The 18,972-nt window shown below is 46.9% G+C and overlaps 1 protein-coding gene across 1 annotated transcript in view; it reads left to right on the plus strand.

Annotated features, from left to right (window-relative positions):
• Positions 1–6,190: 6,190 nt before the first annotated feature.
• The window catches only part of LOC140190160 (scavenger receptor cysteine-rich type 1 protein M130-like), a 47,206-nt gene continuing 34,424 nt past the window's right edge, over positions 6,191–18,972 (plus strand). The window contains exon 1 of the mRNA XM_072246671.1: positions 6,191–6,266. Within this exon, the coding sequence (XP_072102772.1) occupies positions 6,191–6,266 (76 nt within the window). The remainder of the gene's footprint in view (positions 6,267–18,972) is intronic.

An 18,972-nucleotide genomic window follows, 5' to 3' on the forward strand; every position in this document is an offset into this window, starting at 1 on the left:
ACGAAAGGTGATTGGGATACCGGCTGAGAGGAGCGTGGATGGGGTCGGGTAATAACAGGTGAGGGGGTGGTAGGTGTGTGGGTGGGACACCAGGTGAGGGGGGAGGTAGGTGTGTGGGTGAGATACCAGGTGAGGGGGAGGTAGGTGTGTGGGTGGGGCACCAGGTGAGGGGGAGGTAGGTTGGTGGGTGGGACACCAGGTGAGGGGGAGGTAGGTGGGACACCAGGTGTGGAGGAGGTATGTTTGTGGGTGGTACACCAGGTGAGGGGGGAGGTAGATGGGACACCAGGTGAGGGGGAGGTAGATGTATGGGTGGGATACCAGGGGAGGGGGAGGTAGGTTGGTGGGTGGGATACCAAGTGAGGGGGAGGTAGGTGTGTGGGTGGGATACCAGGTGAGCAGGAGGTAGGTGTGTGGGTGGGATACCAGGTGAGCAGGAGGTAGGTGTGTGGGTGGGACACCAGCTGAGGGTGGGATTCCAGGTGAGAAGGGAGGTGGGCGGGTGTAATACCAGGCGAGGGGAAGGTGGAATGAGGGGAAAGCAGGTGAGGGGGAAGATGGGTGGATGGGATACCAGTTGAGCAATAAGGTGGGTGATAGGGGGAGGGAGTATACCAGATGAGAGGGACTGTGTTTGTGTGTGTGTGTGATGTGTGTGTGGAGGGGGGCTACCAGGTAAGAGGGGATAGCAGGTGTTTGGATGGTAGACAGGTGGGTAGTGGATGGGGATATGCCAGATGAAGGGGAAGGTGTGAGTTTGCTCCATTTTCCATTCCTATCAGATTCCTTCTTCTTCAGCCTTAACCTCTTCCACCAATCACCTTCCAGCTTCTTATCCCAAAACCTCAACCCATCCCACCCACCTTCCCCCTCTTCTGGTCTCACCTATCACCTGCAAGCATGTACACCTTCCCCTCCTCCCACCTTCTTATTCTGGCTTCTCCCCACCCCCCCCCCACCTTCCTTTCCAGTCCTGATGAAGGTTCTCGGTGTGAGACATTGATTGTCCATTTCCCTCTCTAGACATTGCCTGACCTGATGGGTTCCTCCGGCAGTTTGTGTGTCTTACATTTATGTAGCATCTTTGAAGAGATTCCGTGTCAATTAAATGTGTCATCAAACGCTCAGGAAGCCGGTGGCACCTAATGGCGATTCCTTTGCTTGCATCTTCGGAAACAGCTCTATTTCTTTCTTTTTTCCCTTTTCGGGGTTCTTTTGAAGATCCTGACCTGGAGTGACACGCTAACTTCGGTTCTTTGCGGGATTGGGACCCGCTCTTGGGGTCTCAGGACTGGCTGCTTTTTGATATGCCATGGACGCGGCCTGGAAGACTCGCGCACCTTTGGTGTGCCGGATTCCGGTGGCTCTGGAGGCAGGCGGACTCGAGGTCGGTGCCGGTACCTGGTGTGTTGTGGGAGATGAAAGGACACAGAGCTCAGAAAAAGCAACGCAGCAGAATTTTAAGACTGTTGTTTATTATACCTCCCCTCTCACTGTGAAATGGGGACATCTTTTTTTCCCTTATTAGGGAGAGAGAGAGAGAGAGAGAAAGAGCCCGTGGTATGTTGAATACCAGGTGAACGAGTAGTCTTTGGGGTACTGCAAGTCTCTGTCTTTATTGATGCTTTGCTGCACGCTTGAGTTCTTCATGGGGGGTGCTGATGCTTTTTTACTGGTGGGGGAGAGGGGGGTTGTTGCCTTGCTGCTGCTTATGTGTGGGAGGGGTGAGCTGGGGGTGGGCTTTGGGGTTCTAATATTTAACCGTCATTTATTCTTTGGGGTACTCCTCTGTTTTCATGGACGTTTGCGAAGAAAGGGAGTTTCAGGGTATATATTGTATACATTCCTCTGACATTCAATGCACCTTTGAAATGTGATGTTGAGATGCGAATGGCAAAAGATGCAAAGGTCAACAGATGTTTGAAGGAAGAGGTAACTAAGCTACTGAGAGGAGCAGAGAGGTGCAGGTATTACAGGTGATAATTCTTAAGAGCTGCCGACAATGGACTGGGTGGCGTAAGAAACCAGGGATGACATGACTACCTTCTCTGGAATCTCACTAGGCTGTGGCCTCAGCCTCCTTCTCTGTTTCTTGTACACTCACAACTGTGCGGCCACAGTCTGTGCTAACTCCATCTACAAGTTTGAGGAAGACACCATTGTAGTGGGCAGAACCTCAAAAAGCAGTGAGGGGAAGGAGAGGAAGATACAAGAGAGCCTAGTGGCATGGAGTCGTGACGACAGCCTCTCCCTGACTGTCAGCAGAACAAAAGGCTTTGTCAGTAACATTAGGAAAGAGGCACATGTTCTTGTTTCCATCTTTGGTACTGAGGCTCAGAGGGTTAAGAGCTTCTTGTTCCTAGGTGTGAACATCACTAATGTTCTATCCTTGTCCAACCACCTAAACACCAAGGCCAAGAGCACTCGCTAATGCCTCTATTTCCTCAGGAGGCTAAAGAAATCTAGCATGTCCCTTTTGACCCTCTCAGAGGGTCGTCACCTTATCATGGTGGGGAGGCTCGTGAGTTCCTGAGAGTGATGCCGCCTGGAGCATAGGCCCTGGTAGGGTCACGCACGGTGGTAAGGTTAACGGAGAAGTTCCAGACAAAGAGCGATGCAACTAAGACCTCAGTTGTAGGGCTGGCGGAAGATAATGACACATCACAATGACAGTGAGAGCCGGACGGCTGTAGCAGTGACAGGTCTCCAGTCGCCTTGCACTCCATGCCACTAGACCCTGTCCTGAATCTGTCAATGACTGCGCATCAGCATCTTCACGTCGAACAATGCCACGCATAGCTGTTCTCCATTAAGGGAATAACCCCTTTGGAGAGTGTCATACCCGACTCGAGTGACCGTTCTACCCTCATATGCAGCGGCACCAGAGAATGCCATCATGGTTTGATGGGGTAACGGCTCTGCACGTGACTGCATGAAACTGTAGAGCTGCGGACACAATTCAGCACATCGCGGAAAGCGGCTTCTCCTCCATACACTGCTCGCTGCTTCAGCAAAACAGCCAACATAACCAAGGACCCCAGCCACCCCAGACATTCTCTCTTCTCCCCTCTCCATTGGGCAAAAGCCTGAATGCATGCAGTACCGGGCTCAAGGACAGATTCCATCCTGGTTATAAGACCATTGAATGGCCCTCTAGTCAGATGAGGTGGAATCTGGACCTCATAATCTCTCTGGTTGTTGCCTGCGCTGTGCTTCCCTGTTACTGGAAGACCCTACTCTTCATTGTATAATTGCTTTCCCCTTGTCCATCTCAGTGTGCTGATGTGATAAATGATTTGCCGGTGTGGCATGCAAAAACCAAAATTCCCCACTGCTTTCAAGATGTTTGAGGCCATCTTCAAAAGGCAATGCCTGAAAAGGGGGGCATCCGTCATTAAGGACCCCCATCACCCAGGATGTACCCTCTTCTCATTGCTACCATCGGAGAGGAGGTACACGGATCTGAAGGCACACGCTCAATGTTTTAGGAACAGCTTCTTCTCCCCCTCCACCACATTTCCAAATGGTCCGTTACCTCATGAGTACTATTTTGCTCCCTTTTCTCTCTACTTATTTATTTTTAATATATTGTAATTTATATATTGTAATCTATAGCATTTTTTATGCATTGCAATATTCTGCTGTTGCAAAACAATCGCTTTCACGACACATGTCAGTGATAATAAACCTGATTTTGTGCTTTGGGTCACATGACAATTTCAGTGTGGTAGAAACATGGACAAGCCACACAACATATTGCACATGTTTCCAGTGAATGCTTGATATTCACTCGGGGCCACTTTATTAGGTACTTTAATGCAAATATCTAATCAACCCATCATTTGACAGCAACTCAATGCATATGATTTTGTTCAGACCAAACATCAGAATGGGGGAAGAAATGTGATCTAAGTGACTTTGACTGTTGGTGCCAGATGGGGTGGTTTGAGTATCTCAGAAACTGCTGATCGCCTGGGATTTTCACATACAGGTCTCCAGAGTTTACAAAAACTGGTAGGAGGAACAAAAGTGGAGCGGCAGACCTGTGGGTGAAAACAATTTGTTAATGAGAGAGGTCAGAGGAGAACGGCCAGGCTGGTTCATACTGACAGGAAGACAACAGTGAGTCAAATAACCACACATTAAAACAGCAGTGTGCAAAAGAGCATCTTGAATGCACAGCATGTGGACCTTGAAGTTTGTACGTTTTCCCCATGACCATGTGGGTTTCCTCTGGGTGCTCTGGTTTCCTCCCACAGCCCCCAGATGTACTGGTTGGTAGGTTAACTGGTCTTTGTAAATTGTCCTGTGATTAGGCTAGCATTAAAATGGGGTTTCTGGAATGTGCAGCTCAAAAGAGAAGGGCCTACTCTTAAATATTTATCACTAAATAAACAATAAACCTACACTTAACAATAATCAACCAATTTACCAATTTCGAAGTGGAAGAAGGATGGCAAGCCACACTATATATTACATAAATTTCCAATTCCATCCTCCATAAATTTGTATATTTAAATTCTGTGCATTCTTTGGTCTCAGATGAGGAACTTAACTCAGCTTCGAGGAAGTTTCACATGGAAGCTCCTGTGTTAGCTCTGTGCCCAAGACACTAAATTACATTCTGCAGCACACTGAAATGCACTGAACCTGACCTGGGGGATTTCTCAAGATAGTGTTCCTTTGTTCAACCAGGAAGTGGTCTCATTTAAATATCCTTACAACCAATTAGTCCGGATTATCCACGTAACAATAATTCTTTGAGCAGAGAGTGGCAGTTAACTCAATAAAATCTGGTTTCTTTTCATATGTCCCTTGTTCAAGGTTCAAAGTAGATGTATTATTAAAGTACGTATATGTCACCATACAGAACTCTGAGATTCATTTCCTTGTGGGCATACGTACATAGTAAATCCAATGTGTCACCAGTGTTCCGGATTCTTCTCTGAGAACCCATGAGTACAAAATTTAACTGTAGAAAAGTAGCATCACATACTTTCGTACATTTGGGAGGGTATCCCCCAAAAGTTTATAAAACTGGAAAAATGGGAGCCCTATAAGGGTCTTGGCCCAAAACATCAACTCTTATTACTGTAGCCCCTGAGTTCTTCTGGCATTTTGTGTGTGTTACTCAAAAGTGGAAAATACTGGATTTTCCTCTGGCCAGGCTAAGTGATTCGGTGTGACTCTGGTCTGACGTCCTGGGTAAAACACTAAGCAGAGAAAAGATTATGAGATGACTCATGCATGAATATTATGCATAACAGGAAGGGTGAAATGCAACAGATTTAAATAAAGTAGGAGGAACATCTACTGAACTTCATTTGGAAGAGCCTTTCTGCCCCAGTGTTTCATGTGGTTTGGATTGGGTATTTCAAAGTTCAGATTTCAAAGTAAAGCTCACTATCAGAGTACACACATGTCACCGTATACAACTCTGAGATTCTTTATCTGTGGGCATACTTCACTCTAACAGTCGTGAGAATACGGTGAGCTCGGATGCCAATTTCATTAGACTGCAGCTTGCAAGTATTTAGTGCGGGCGGGGCGCTCGAAAATGTGTGGCCCGTAGCATATGCTACTTTTGCTAGTAGGTTAATCCAGCCCTGTGTGCATTCTCTCGTTAGAAACTCTCCTGAACAAATTTGATAAACTCTATCCCATCTCATCCTTTTACAGTATGGGAGTCCCAGTCAATATGTGCAAAGTTAAAACTATCTATATTATGTTTCTTGCAATAGCCTGTGATCTCTCTACAGATTTGTTCCTCTGCATCCCTCGGACTGTTGGGTGGTCTGTAATATAGTCCCATTATCGTGGTCATACCTTTCTTATTTCTCAGTTCCACCCACAACACCTCGCTAGATGAGTTCTCCAGTGAAGCCAATCCCGAGACCCGGCGAGCCGGCACCTGCCAGAGACTGCGCATGCGCTCGTCATCCGGCCGCCCGCCGCTGATTGGCTGCCGCGGCTTCCCGCCAGAGACACTCCCCGCCCTCTCTCCGGCACGTGACTCCGCCAGCGGCCGGGCCGCTTCTTCACTCTCTTCGGCGTTGCCAGAAGCGGAGGAGCGAGGCCGGGGCTGGGACTAGGGCGGTACGTTGGGCGGGGAGAATGGCGGGGGCGTCGCCTCCTCCTGCCTCCTGCATCTTACCTCCAGCCGCTCTTTGCTTTTGGCACAGTCGCAACCATGGGTCGATATGGCGCCGCCTGTGCGCTCCTCCTGCTCCTCGTCGCTCGTTCGGGAACTGACAGCTCGGCGGCCGGTGAGTTGATTTCTGTCGCGGGGATCACCGCTCTTGCTGCAGACTGTGGGATCTTGTGGAGTTTACCGGACTTTTCTACCTTCTTCCCAATGGGAGGTGTGTGTGGCATCTCTAAGGGGCATAAATTGGGTGAAGGCAGATAGCCCTTTTTTCCAGTATAGGGAATTCAAGAACTAGAGGACAAAGGTTTACGTAAGAGGGGAGAGATGTAATAGGAACCTGAGGGACTGCTTTTCCACAGAAAATGTGGTTCATATCTGGAACCAGCTGCCAGAGTTTAGGATGGAATGGTTGAGGCAGATATATTAACAATGTTGAAAATACGTCTGGACAGCTACATAGGCATAAGGCACATGAGCAGAATTAGGCCATTCAGTCCATCGAGACTGTTCCACCATCTATTATTAGCTCTGTTATTTTCTCAACCCCATTCTCCTGTTTCCTCCCATAACATTTGATGCCCTTTCTGACGAAGAATCTATCAATCTCTGCTTTAAATATACACAATGACTATGCCACCACATCCAACTGTGGCAATGCATTCCATCAGCTGCAACATGTTCCAGCAAAAGAAATTTCTCCTCACCTCTGACTTAAAGCCTCCTATTCTGAGGTTGTGACCCCTGGTGCTATTGGAAACTCTCTCTCCACGGCCACTCTATCCTGGCCTTTCGATATTCCATAGATTTCAATGAGAATCCCCACCCCAATTCCATAGGTTTCAATGAGAATCCCCACCCCAATTGAAAAGGAGGAGGTGATTGCTCTCTTGAGGCAAATTAAAGTGGATAAATCCCCAGGACCTGACAGGGTGGTCCCTCGGACCTTGAAGGAGACTAGTGTTGAAATTGCAGGGGCCCTGGCAGATGTATTTAAAATGTCGGTGTCTACGGGTGAGGTGCCAGAAGATTGGAGAGTGGCTCATGTTGTTCCGTTGTTTAAAAAAGGATCGAAAATTAGTCCGGGAAATTATAGGCCAGTAAATTTGACGTTGGTAGTGGGTAAGTTATTGGAGGGAGTACTAAGAGACAGAATCTACAAGCATTTGGATAGACAGGGACTTATTAGGGAGAGTCAACATGGCTTTGTACATGGTAGGTCATGTTTGACCAATCTATTGGTGTTTTTTGAGGAGGTTACCAGGAAAGTGGATGAAGGGAAGGCAGTAGATGTTGTCTACATGAACTTGAGTAAGGCCTTTGACAAGGTCCCGCATGGGAGATTAGTTAGGAAAATTCAGTCGCTAGGTATACATGGAGAGGTGGTAAATTGGATTAGACATTGTCTCAATGGAAGAAGCCAAAGAGTGGTAGTAGAGAATTGCTTCTCAGAGTGGAGGCCTGTGACTAGTGGTGTGCCACAGGGATCAGTGCTGGGTCCATTGTTGTTTGTGTTACGTACCCCGTAACTGGGTTGCCAATCCAGAAGAAATGGACCACTTAGTTGGAGTCTGGATAACTGGAACTAAGAAAGTTTTATTAAAGAAATAAGTAACACAGTACTCTAATCGTAAGGATATAACTGCAACGGGTTAGCAATGATAAAACACACATGTACACAGAACTAGAATAATAGGAATCAATCAAGCTCTATCGCAGTCTAGGGGTAAAATGATGAGTCTCAAGTGACGCAGAGCTCAGTTCAACTTAGTACAGTTCGCAGTAATCGCTGTTGTGCCGTTGGAGAGAGAGCGCGAATGATGATATGCAAATCGAATTCAGACAGACCTTGATGTTCCTCCGCAGTTAGCTTTTGGACTTTTTAATGTCTTCTGAGGTCACCGACTGTGACCCCTCTGTTCCGAATACGATCGTTCTTCCGCAGTGAACCCGGCACCCAGGCAAGGGCGGACACACACACCAGGTTCCCGCTGATCGTACCTTTTCACCCTGTGCGTCTATGGTCAGACCCGCGACCAGACCTCCAAAACTCCCACCAACTTGGGGCACAGCGCATTTCCAGGGTCTCGTTATCTCGTGATCTCGTGGTGTCTGTCTTGCCTTAGCAAACCTGTTCCTTTTATCCCCCTGCTGGGGTATCGCCTGTCCATCAAACTTCAAACAGTTCAGGTTCAAAGCAACCCATCTGACAATACTCGGAACTGTGTCTCTCTTCGTTAATCTCTCTCGTCTCTCATTAACATTTCCGAATGCTGCTCCATTGGCTCACCTATCACTCTCATTAGCATCAATCTTCTGATAACTTGGTCTTTTGTCACGCCCCTATCCTTCAAAGGATTTTTACCGGGGTAAAAATTATAGGCATGAATACATTATTAGATACACACAAATATACATGGTCATCAATTATTTGGCTAATACAGAGAACTTTAAGTTGTCAACACCTTGACAGACAGTCAGCAATCACATTTTCCGTTCCTTTTATATGTTTTATTTTTATATCAAATTCCTGTAGCACCAGGCTCCAATTTAGCAATCTTTTGTTTTTATTTTTCATAGTGGCCAAAAACACTAATGGGTTGTGATCAGTGTAAATGACCAGTGGTTTCTGTGCCAGGCAAATATAAACCTCAAAATGTTGTAATGCTAGTATGATGGCCAGTAACTCTTTCTCCACAGTGGAAAAATTTCTCTGATGGATATTAAATTTCTTAGAAAAATAAGCGACTGGGTGATCAATCCCCCTCCTTGTCTGTCTGCAACAGCACCGCCCCGGCTGCTTCGTCGCTAGCATCTGTTGCTAGGGAGAAGGGTTTCGAAAAGTCAGGCGCATTCAGCACAGGATAGTGACACAAAATCGCCTTCAGACTCTCGAAGGCTTGTTGAGACAAAGGTCGTCCCACACAAACTTCGCATTCTTTGGCAAGAGCTTAGTAAGAGGGAGGGTAATATCCGCAAAGTTTTTGCAAAACTTCCTATAGTACCCCACCATCCCCAAGAACCTTCTCAGGGCTCTCTTGTCTGTCGGGGTGGGGACTTCCGAGATAGCCCGCACCTTAGCCTGCATCGGAGCCAGCTGCCCCTGTCCTACCACAAATCCCAGATAAGTGACCTTTGCATGGCCGAACTCACTTTTTGCGAGGTTTACTGTCAGGTTGGCTTCGGACAGCCGTTTAAACAGCTCCTCTACTGCCACAATGTGCTCCTCCCACGTGTCACTCCAGACTACTAAATCATCAATATACGCTTCTGTGTTCCTTAATCCCTTTATCCCTGAATTAATCATCCTCTGGAAGGTCCCTGGGGCAGTTTTCATGCCAAAAGGTAAAACATTATACTCATATAACCCGGATGGAGTGACAAATGCTGAGATTTCTCTAGCCCGGTCGGTTAAAGGAACACACCAGTACCCTTTCAGCAAATTGATCTTTGTGATGTACTTAGCTCTCCCCACTTTATCGATTTTCTGTAATCTGTACAGAATCGGATGCTCCCATCGACTTTCGGGACAACCACACGGGGACGCCCATTCCGACTTGGATGGCCTAATAATATCTGTGGCTAGCATGTGCTCAATTTCTTTCTCCACTAGCTTGCCCTTCTCCAAGTTCATCCTACGGGGGTGTTGTTTAATAGGCTGGTCTGAGGTGACAACAACATCATGCACCGTCCCTTTGCATCGCCTCGGGACATACATCGGCGTGCCGGTTAATTAGCTTTATCAATGGCCCGCTCCGTTCGGGGGTTAGGTGAGAGACCTTATCAGCCAAATTAGCCAGAACAATAGAGTTCTCCAATCAGGTCGGGACCATATTTATTTTTTCAAAATGGGTTTTCCCCCTATCATTCGACACCCCAGTCTCATTAATTTTCGTGATAACACCAACTAGATCTGCTTTCTGATCGTGGTAAATTTTAACATGTTAATGTGTACTAACTGTGTGGGTTTACGCCTGTCCGGTGTTTTGATAACATAATTCAAAGGGTCTATCTTTTTAATTACCTTGTACGGACCATGGAATCTCGCCTGGAGGGGGTTGGTTACCACTGGGAACAGAACTAAGACCCGATCGCCCACTTGGAACACTTGTTCGCGGGCATGCCTATCATACCATTGTTTCATTTTAGTTTGGGAGTGTCGCAGATTTTCTTTGGCAAGGTCACAGATCCTTTCAAGCCTGTCACGAAATTTTAAAACATAATCAATCACATTAACTTGGACTGCTGAACTGGACCATTGCTCTTTCAGTAAGGTCAGGGGTCCTCTGGGCCGATGACCGAAGACGAGCTCAAATGGGCTGAACCCCAATGACTCTTGAACCGTGTCCCTCACAGCAAATAACGAGAGGGGCAAAGCATCATCCCAGCCCCTAGCGTTCTCTTGACAGTAAATTTTAATCATTGTCTTTAATGTGGCGTGGAATCGTTCCAACGCCCCTTGGGACTCTGGGTGGTATGCGGAGGCCAAAATCTGCTTTGCTCCCATCTCATCTAACATCCATCAGAATGTGTGAGATGTGAAGACACTCCCCTGATCTGACTGGATTTCCCTGGGCAGCCCCACCGTAGTGAAAAATTTCACAAGCGCCTTTACCACTGCGGGAGCCTTGACGCTTGCCAGGGGCACCACCTCTGGAAACCTGGTGGTGGCGCACATCATAGTCATCACACACTCTCGCCCACTTGCAGTTCTGGGCAGGGGACCGACAAAATCCACAATATTCGGGAAAAAGGTTCCCCGAAAGCGGGTATCGGTCAAAGGGGCGCTTTTGGCAGGACTTGATTTGGCTTTCCTACCACCTGGCATAAATGGCATCGCCTACAATATTCAACAATATCTTTCCTCATGTTTGGCCAGTAAAACTCTTTCATGATTCTGCCGACTGTTTTCCTCACCCCAAAATGTCCACCGAGGGGTATCTTGTGGGCCAGGTTAAAAATCTGGCCCCTATAAATTTTTGGCACCACCACCTGGTGTACAACCCCCCATTCCTCATCTGCGGGCACGGTACGTGGTCTCCATTTCCTCATTAGTACTCCGTCCTTTACATAATAGCCCACTGGCTCCCTTTTTAATTCTGCTTCAGAGAGAGCTGTCTCCGCCAAAACCATCAGCTCCTCGTCTCGCTCCTGTGCCTGTACAAATTCCTTCCTTGCTAATGATAAATCTACCTCAACGTCCGTTTCACTATGCCCCTTCTTTTCACTTTCTAACCCCTCCTGGTACAAGGCTGGTAAAAACGTCTCCGCTAAAGCTACATTTGCTTCGCCAGGCTTTCTGGACATGTGCTGAGTCACTGCGCAAATGGGATAAACCTGTGAGTCCATGGGCGGGGCCTCAATCCTGGCAGGCTGGCTAGTCAATCTTGCTGCTGGGTACACCTCTCCGCCAGCGAGATCATTACCGAGTAAGACCTCCATGTCTTCCATCGGTAGTTCGGGCCTCACCCCGATCGTGACCAGTCCGGAGACCAAGTCGCTTTTTAGGTGTATCTGGTGCAAAGGTACTGCTTCAGTCCCTTTCCCAATGCCTTTTATCACACTGACCTCCCCAGTCTCTAAAACACTCCTTAAGATCAGTGACTGACAAGCTCCTGTGTCTCTCCAGATCCGCACTGGAACTGGATTTGACCCCTCCTTCACCGACACCAATCTTGCCGAAATAAACTTCTCACACCCTTCCTGAACTTTATCAGCCCTCTTCTCCCCTAGTGGTTTGTTTGCCGGTTCAATACAGCCAGTCGGAGTCGTTTTTCCTTTCCCCGTCTCCTTCTTTGGGGCGAAGCACCTGGACGCAAAGTGACCGGCTTTCCCACAATTATAGCATACGACCCCAGGAGACTTCCTACCAAACTGCTTCCTGTCTACCTTATCCTTCTCACTAGTCCCCGGCTTACTTTCTGACTTTTCTGGCAGACTCTCTCCGCCGTCCTGACTACCCTTCTGGTAGCCTTTACTCGGGGTAAGCTTCGTTTTATGTGTCAACGCGTACTCATCCGCTAACTTAGCAGTTGCGGCTAAGGCGCCTGCCTCTTTCTCGTCTAGGTAGGGTCTCATACCTTCAGGGACACAACCTTTAAACTGCTCAATCAGGATTAGCTGTAGCAGTCTGTCAGAATCCCCATTGACCCCTTTCGAGGCGCACCAACGCTCACAATATGTCTGCATCTCAGGGACAAACTCTATATACGTGCGGCCCCATTGCTTCCTCGCATTCCGGAACCTCTGCCAGTATACCTCCGGGACCAACTCATAAATCCTGTGTATGGCCTCTTTCACCACATCATACCTCTGGGCATCTTCTGCGGACAAGGCCAAGTAAGCTTGTTGGGCTTTTCCTTTAAGTACACTCTGAAGCAAAACAGCCCACTTATCCCTCGGCCAGTCCTGACTTGCAGCAACTTTTTCAAAATGGAGAAAGTACCGATCAACATCGGTCTCCTCAAATGGGGGACCCAGCCTAACCTCCTGGGTCGCCCTGAACCCTCCACCTTGGTTCGGCATGGGCCCCTGCGCTGCCATCATCTTCAACTTCTCCAGCTCAAATTCCCTTTCCCTCTGTTTCTCTCTCGCTTCTCGTTCTAACTGCTTGTTCCTCTCTTCTCGCTCTTCTCTCTCTTCTGTTTTACCCGGAACTTGTGCTCGAGTCTCAATTTTTCAATCTGCAGCTGTACCGCTTCTGCACCATGTTTTCCCATAGATACCACCTCCAGCTCCCCTTGGGGAAACACACCTTTAGATACATAATGCTCTATGATAGCTCTGTGCATCTCCGCTCTCCTCATTGTCGACTTCCCCTTAAAAAGATTCAACCGTTGGGCCACAGCTGCCAATTCTGATTTCCTGGCATCCTCTAATGCCACCAAGGTTGGTGCCTTTAGAAATTCCTCAATCTCTATTTCTGCTGTTTGCCCTTTCTTTCTTTCAGGAATTTTAACCCAATCAATTTACCCCGTCCCAAATTTAGCGTTCAAAATCGCGGACGAGAACCCCACTTATGTTACGTACCCCGTAACTGGGTTGCCAAACCAGCAGAAATGGACCACTTAGTTGGAGTCTGGATTACTGGAACTAAGAAAGTTTTATTGAAGAAATAAGTAACACAGTACTCTAATCGTAAGGATATAAATGCAACGGGTTAGCAATGATAAAACACACATGTACACAGAACTAGGATAATAGGAATCAGTCAAGCTCTATCACAGTCTAGGGGTAAAATGATCAGTCTCAAGTGACGCAGAGTTCAGTTCAGCTTAGTACAGTTCGCAGTAATTGCTGTTGTGCTGTTGGGGAGAGAGAGAGAGAGAGAGAGAGCGTGAATGATGATATGCAAATCGAATTCAGACAGACCTTGATGTTCCTCTGCAGTTAGCTTTCGGGCGAGCCCTTTTTAATGTCTTCTGAGGTCACCGACTGTGACCCCTCTGTTCCGGATACGATCGTTCTTCCGCGGTGAACCCGGCACCCAGGCAAGGGCGGACACACACACCAGGTTCCCGCCGATCGTACCCTTTCACCCAGTGCGTCTATGGTCGGTCCCGCGATCAGACCTCCAAAACTCCCACCAACTTGTGGGGGCACAGCGCACTTCCAGGGTCTCGTTACCTCGTGATCTCGTGGTGTCTGTCTTGCCTTAGCAAACCTGTTCCTTTTATCCCCCTGCTGGGGTATCGCCTGTCCATCAAACTTCAAACAGTTCAGGTTCAAAGCAACCCATCTGACAATACTCGGAACTGTGTATCTTTTCATTAATCTCTCTCGTCTGTCACTAACATTTCCGAATGCTGTTCCATTGTCTCACTTATCTCCCTCATTAGCATCAATCTTCTGATAACTTGGTCTTTTGTCACATTTGTCATCTATATCAATGATCCGGATGATAATGTGGTAAATTGGATCAGCAAATTTGCTGATGATACAAAGATTGGAGGTGTAGTGGACAATGAGGAAGGTTTTCAAAGCTTGTAGAGGGACTTGGACCAGCTGGAAAAATGGGCTGAAAAATGGCAATGGAGTTTAATACAAACAAATGTAAGGTATTGCACTTTGGAAGGACAAACCAAGGTAGAACGTACAGGGTAAATGGCAAGGCACTGAGGAATGCAGTAGAACAGAGGGATCTGGGAATACAGATACAAAATTCCCTAAAAGTGGCGTCACAGGTAGATAGGGTTGTAAAGAGAGCTTTTGGTACATTGGCTTTTATTAATCAAAGTATTGAGTATGAGAGCTGGAATGTTATGATGAGGTTGTATAAGGCATTGGTGAGGCTGAATCTGGAGTATTGTGTTCAGTTTTGGTCACCAAATTACAGGAAAGATATTAAGAAGGTTGAAAGAGTGCAGAGAAGGTTTAGACAATAGACAATAGGTGCAGAAGTAGACCATTCGGCCCTTCGAGCCTGCACCACCATTCTGAGATCATGGCTGATCAGCTACTATCAATACCTGGTCCCTGCCTTGTCCCCATAACCCGTGATTCCCCTATCCATAAGATACCTATCTAGCTCCTTCTTGAAAGCATCTAGAGAATTGGGCTCCACTGCCTTCTGAGGCAGCGCATTCCACACCTCCACAACTCTCTGGGAGAAGAAGTTCCTCCTCAACTCTGTCCTAAATGACCTACCCCTTATTCTTAAACCATGCCCTCTGGTACTGGACTCTCCCAGCATCTGGAACATATTTCCTGCCTCTATCTTGTCCAATCCCTTAATAATCTTATATGTCTCAATCAGATCCCCACTCAATCTCCTTAATTCCAGCGTGTACAAGCCCAGTCTCTCTAACCTCTCTACGTAAGACAGTCCGGACATCCCAGGAATTAACCTAGTGAACCTACGCTGCACCTCCTCCACAGCCAGGATGTCCTTCCTTAACCCTGGAGACCAGAACTGCATACAATACTCCAGGTGTGGTCTCACCAGGGCCCTGTACAAATGCAAAAGGATTCCTTGCTTTTGTATTCAATTCCCTTTGTAATAAAGGCCAACATTCCATTAACCTTCTTCACTGCCTGCTGCACTTGCTCATTCACCTTCAGAGACTGATGAACAAGTACTCCTAGATCTCTTTGTATTTCTCCCTTACCTAACTCCACACCGTTCAGATAATAATCTGCCTTCCTGTTCTTGCTCCCAAAGTGAATACCCTCACACTTATTCACATTAAACGCCATCTGCCAAGTTTCTGCCCACTCACCCAGCCTATCCAAGTCACCTTGAATTCTCCTAACATCCTCATCACATGTCACACTGCCACCCAGCTTAGTATCATCAGCAAACTTGCTGATGTTATTCACAATGCCTTCCTCTAAATCATTGACGTAAATCGTAAACAGCTGTGGTCCCAATACCGAGCCCTGTGGCACCCCACTAGTCACCACCTGCCATTCCGAGAAACACCCATTCACTACTACCCTTTGCTTTCTATCTACCAACCAGTTTTCTATCCACGTCAATATCCTCCCCCCAATGCCATGAGCTCTGATTTTACCCACCAATCTCCTATGTGGTACCTTATCAAATGCCTTCTGAAAGTCAAGGTACACCACATCCACTGGATCTCCAGCATCTATCTTCCTGGTTACATCCTCGAAAAACTCCAATAGATTAGTCAAGCATGACTTGCCCTTGGTAAATCCATGCTGGCTCATCCCAATCCTATCACTGCTATCAAGATATGCCGCTATTTCATCTTTAATAATGGACTCTAGCATCTTCCCCACTACTGACGTTAGGCTAACAGGGCGATAGTTCTCTGTTTTCTCCCTCCCTCCTTTCTTAAAAAGTGGGATAACATTAGCCATTCGCCAATCCTCAGGAACTGATCCTGAATCTAAGGAACATTGGAAAATGATCACCAATGCTTCTGCAATTTCCAGAGCCACCTCCTTTAGTATCCTAGGATGCAGACCATCTGGAGCTGGGGATTTGTTAGCCTTCAGTCCCATCAGTCTACTCATCACCGTTTCCTTCCTAATGTCAATCTGTTTCAGTTCCTCTGTTACCCTATGTCCTTGGCCCATCCATACATCTGGGAGATTGCTTGTGTCTTCCCTAGTGAAGACAGATCCAAAGTACTTATTAAATTCGTCTGCCATTTCTCTGTTTCCCATAACAATTTCTCTCAATTCATTCTTCAAGGGCCCAACATTGTTCTTAACTATCTTCCTTCTCTTCACATACCTAAAAAAAACTTTTGCTACCCCCCTTTATATTCCTAGCTAGCTTGCGTTCATACCTCATTTTTTCTCCCCGTATAGCCTTTTTAGTTAAGTTCTGTTGCTCCTTAAAAATTTCCCAATCATCTGTCTTCCCACTCACCTTAGCTCTGTTATACTTTTTTAATGCTATGCTATCTCTGACTTCCTTTGTCAACCACTGTGGCCACTTTCCCCCCTTTGAATCCTTCCTTCTCTGGGGGATGAACTGATTTTGCACCTTGTGCATTATTCCCAAGGATACCTGCCACTGTTGTTCCACTGTCTTTTCTGCTAGGATATCGGACCAGTCAACTTTGGCCGGCTCCTCCCTCATGGTTCCATAGTCTCCTTTGTTCAACTGCAATACTGACACTTCTGATCTGCCCTTATCCCTCTCAATTTGCAGATAAAAACTTATCATATTATGGTCAATACCACCTAATGGCTCCTTTACTTCAAGATCACTTATCAAATCCTGTTCATTGCACAACACTAAATCCAGAATAGCCTTATCCCTGGTCGGCTCTCGTACAAGCTGCTCCAAAAATGCATCCCGTAGGCACTCTACAAACTCCCTATCCTGGGCTCCAGTTCCAACCTGATTTTCCCAGTTCACCTGCATGTTGAAATCCCCCATAACGACTGCGACATTTCCTTTGCCACATGCCATTGTTAACTCCCTATTCAACTTGCACCCAATATCCATGCTATTGTTTGGGGGCCTGTAGATAACACCTATTAGGGTCTTTTTGCCCTTACTGTTCCTCAGTTCTATTCACACTGACTATACTTCTCCTGATTCTATGTCCCCCCCCCCTTGCAAGGGACTGAATCTCATTCCTCACCAACAGGGCCACCCCAGCCCCTCTGCCCACCTTTCTGTCCCTTCGATAGCATGTATACCCTTGTACATTCAATTCCCAGGTCTGATCCCCCTGCAGCCATATCTCCGTTATCCCAACAACACCATAGTTACCCATTCGCACCTGAGCTTCAAGCTCATCCGCCTTATTTCTGACACTTCACGTATTCAGATATAGAATTTTTAACCCATTTCTCCTCTCTCTGTTTAAATCGCTACCTATTGTGCATAACCCAGCTCCCCGAACTCTCACCGGGCTATATGCCCCTTGAATTTTGTTGTCCTCCTTAAATTTACTTACTCTTTCTGCACTAAGGATGTTGCCAGGACTTGAGAAACTCAGTTACAGAGAAAGGTTGAATAGGTTAGGACTTTATTCCCTGGAACGTAGAAGAATGAGGGGAGATTTGATAGAGGTATATAAAATTATGATGGGTATAGATAGTGAATGCAAGCAGGCTTTTTCCACTGAGGCAAGGGGAGGAAAAAACCAGAGGACATGGGTTAAGGGTGAGGGGGGAAAAGTTTAAAGGGAACATGAGGTGGGGGGGCTTCTTCACACAGAGAGTGGTGGGAGTACGGAATGAGCTGCCAGACAAGCTGGTAAATGCGGGTTCTTTTTTTAACATTTAAAAATAAATTGGACAGATACATGGATGGAAGGTGTATGGAGGGATATGGTCCGTGTGCAGGTCAGTGGGACTAGGCAGAAAATAGTTCGGCACAGCCAAAAAGGTTCTGTGCTGTAGTTTTTTCTATGGTGTGCAGAAGATCATCTCTGAATGCTCAACACGTCAAAACTTAGAGTGGATGCGCTTTCGCAGCAGAAGATCATGAAGTTACAACAGTGGCCACTTTATTAGGTACAGTAGGTAAGTCCAGATGGAGTTGCTTTATTGGGTAAAGGAACCAAGCGGGAAGTCTTCCACAGCACCGGTATCTTTTCCTGACTCAGTCTCAGATTGTAAAGGTGCGTCAAAATACCAGAGAGCAGGTACCCACCTGCTTCAAAGGAGTGACGGTAATACCAGTGCCCAAGAAGAGCAGGGTGATTTGACTCAACAACTAATGCCCAGTGGCACTTATATCTACTGTGTTGACGTGTTTTGAAGGTTAATGATGGCTAAAATCAATTCCTGCCTTAGCACCGACCTGGACCTGCTGCAATTTACCAAATAAATCTACAGTGTTTGCAATATCACTGGCTCTCCACTTGGTCTTGGATCACCTGGACAATAGTAATACTTATCTCGGGCTGCTGTTTATTGACTACAGCTCAGCATTCAACACAATCATACCCTCGGTACAAATCAACAAGCTCCAAAGCCTGGGCCTCTGTATCTCCCTCTCCAGCTGCATCCTTGACTTCCTCTCTGGGAGACCACAGTCTGTGCAGATTGAAAATTCCTCACTGACAATCAACACTGGCGCAACTCAAGAATGCGGGCTTAGCTCAAGAATGAGGGCTACTCCCTCTACACTCACAATTGTGGGGCTAGGCACAGCTCAAACACCATCTATAAATTTGCCAACTATGACAGAACTATTGTTGGCAGAAATCCAGTTGTGACAGGGAGGCACAAAGGAGTGAAATAGGGCAGATGGATGAGTGGTGCGGCAGCAACAACCTTGCAAGACGAAGGTTGGGGAAGTCAGGAGATGAGTTTTGTTGATGCTCCGCATGAAATAAAGGCACTGTTGCGCCTTCTGATCAGGTTGGAGGAGTTCAGGGACCAGGTGAGAT

The sequence above is a fragment of the Mobula birostris genome, chromosome 29 (assembly GCF_030028105.1).
Source record: "Mobula birostris isolate sMobBir1 chromosome 29, sMobBir1.hap1, whole genome shotgun sequence".
Lineage (NCBI taxonomy): Eukaryota > Metazoa > Chordata > Chondrichthyes > Myliobatiformes > Myliobatidae > Mobula > Mobula birostris.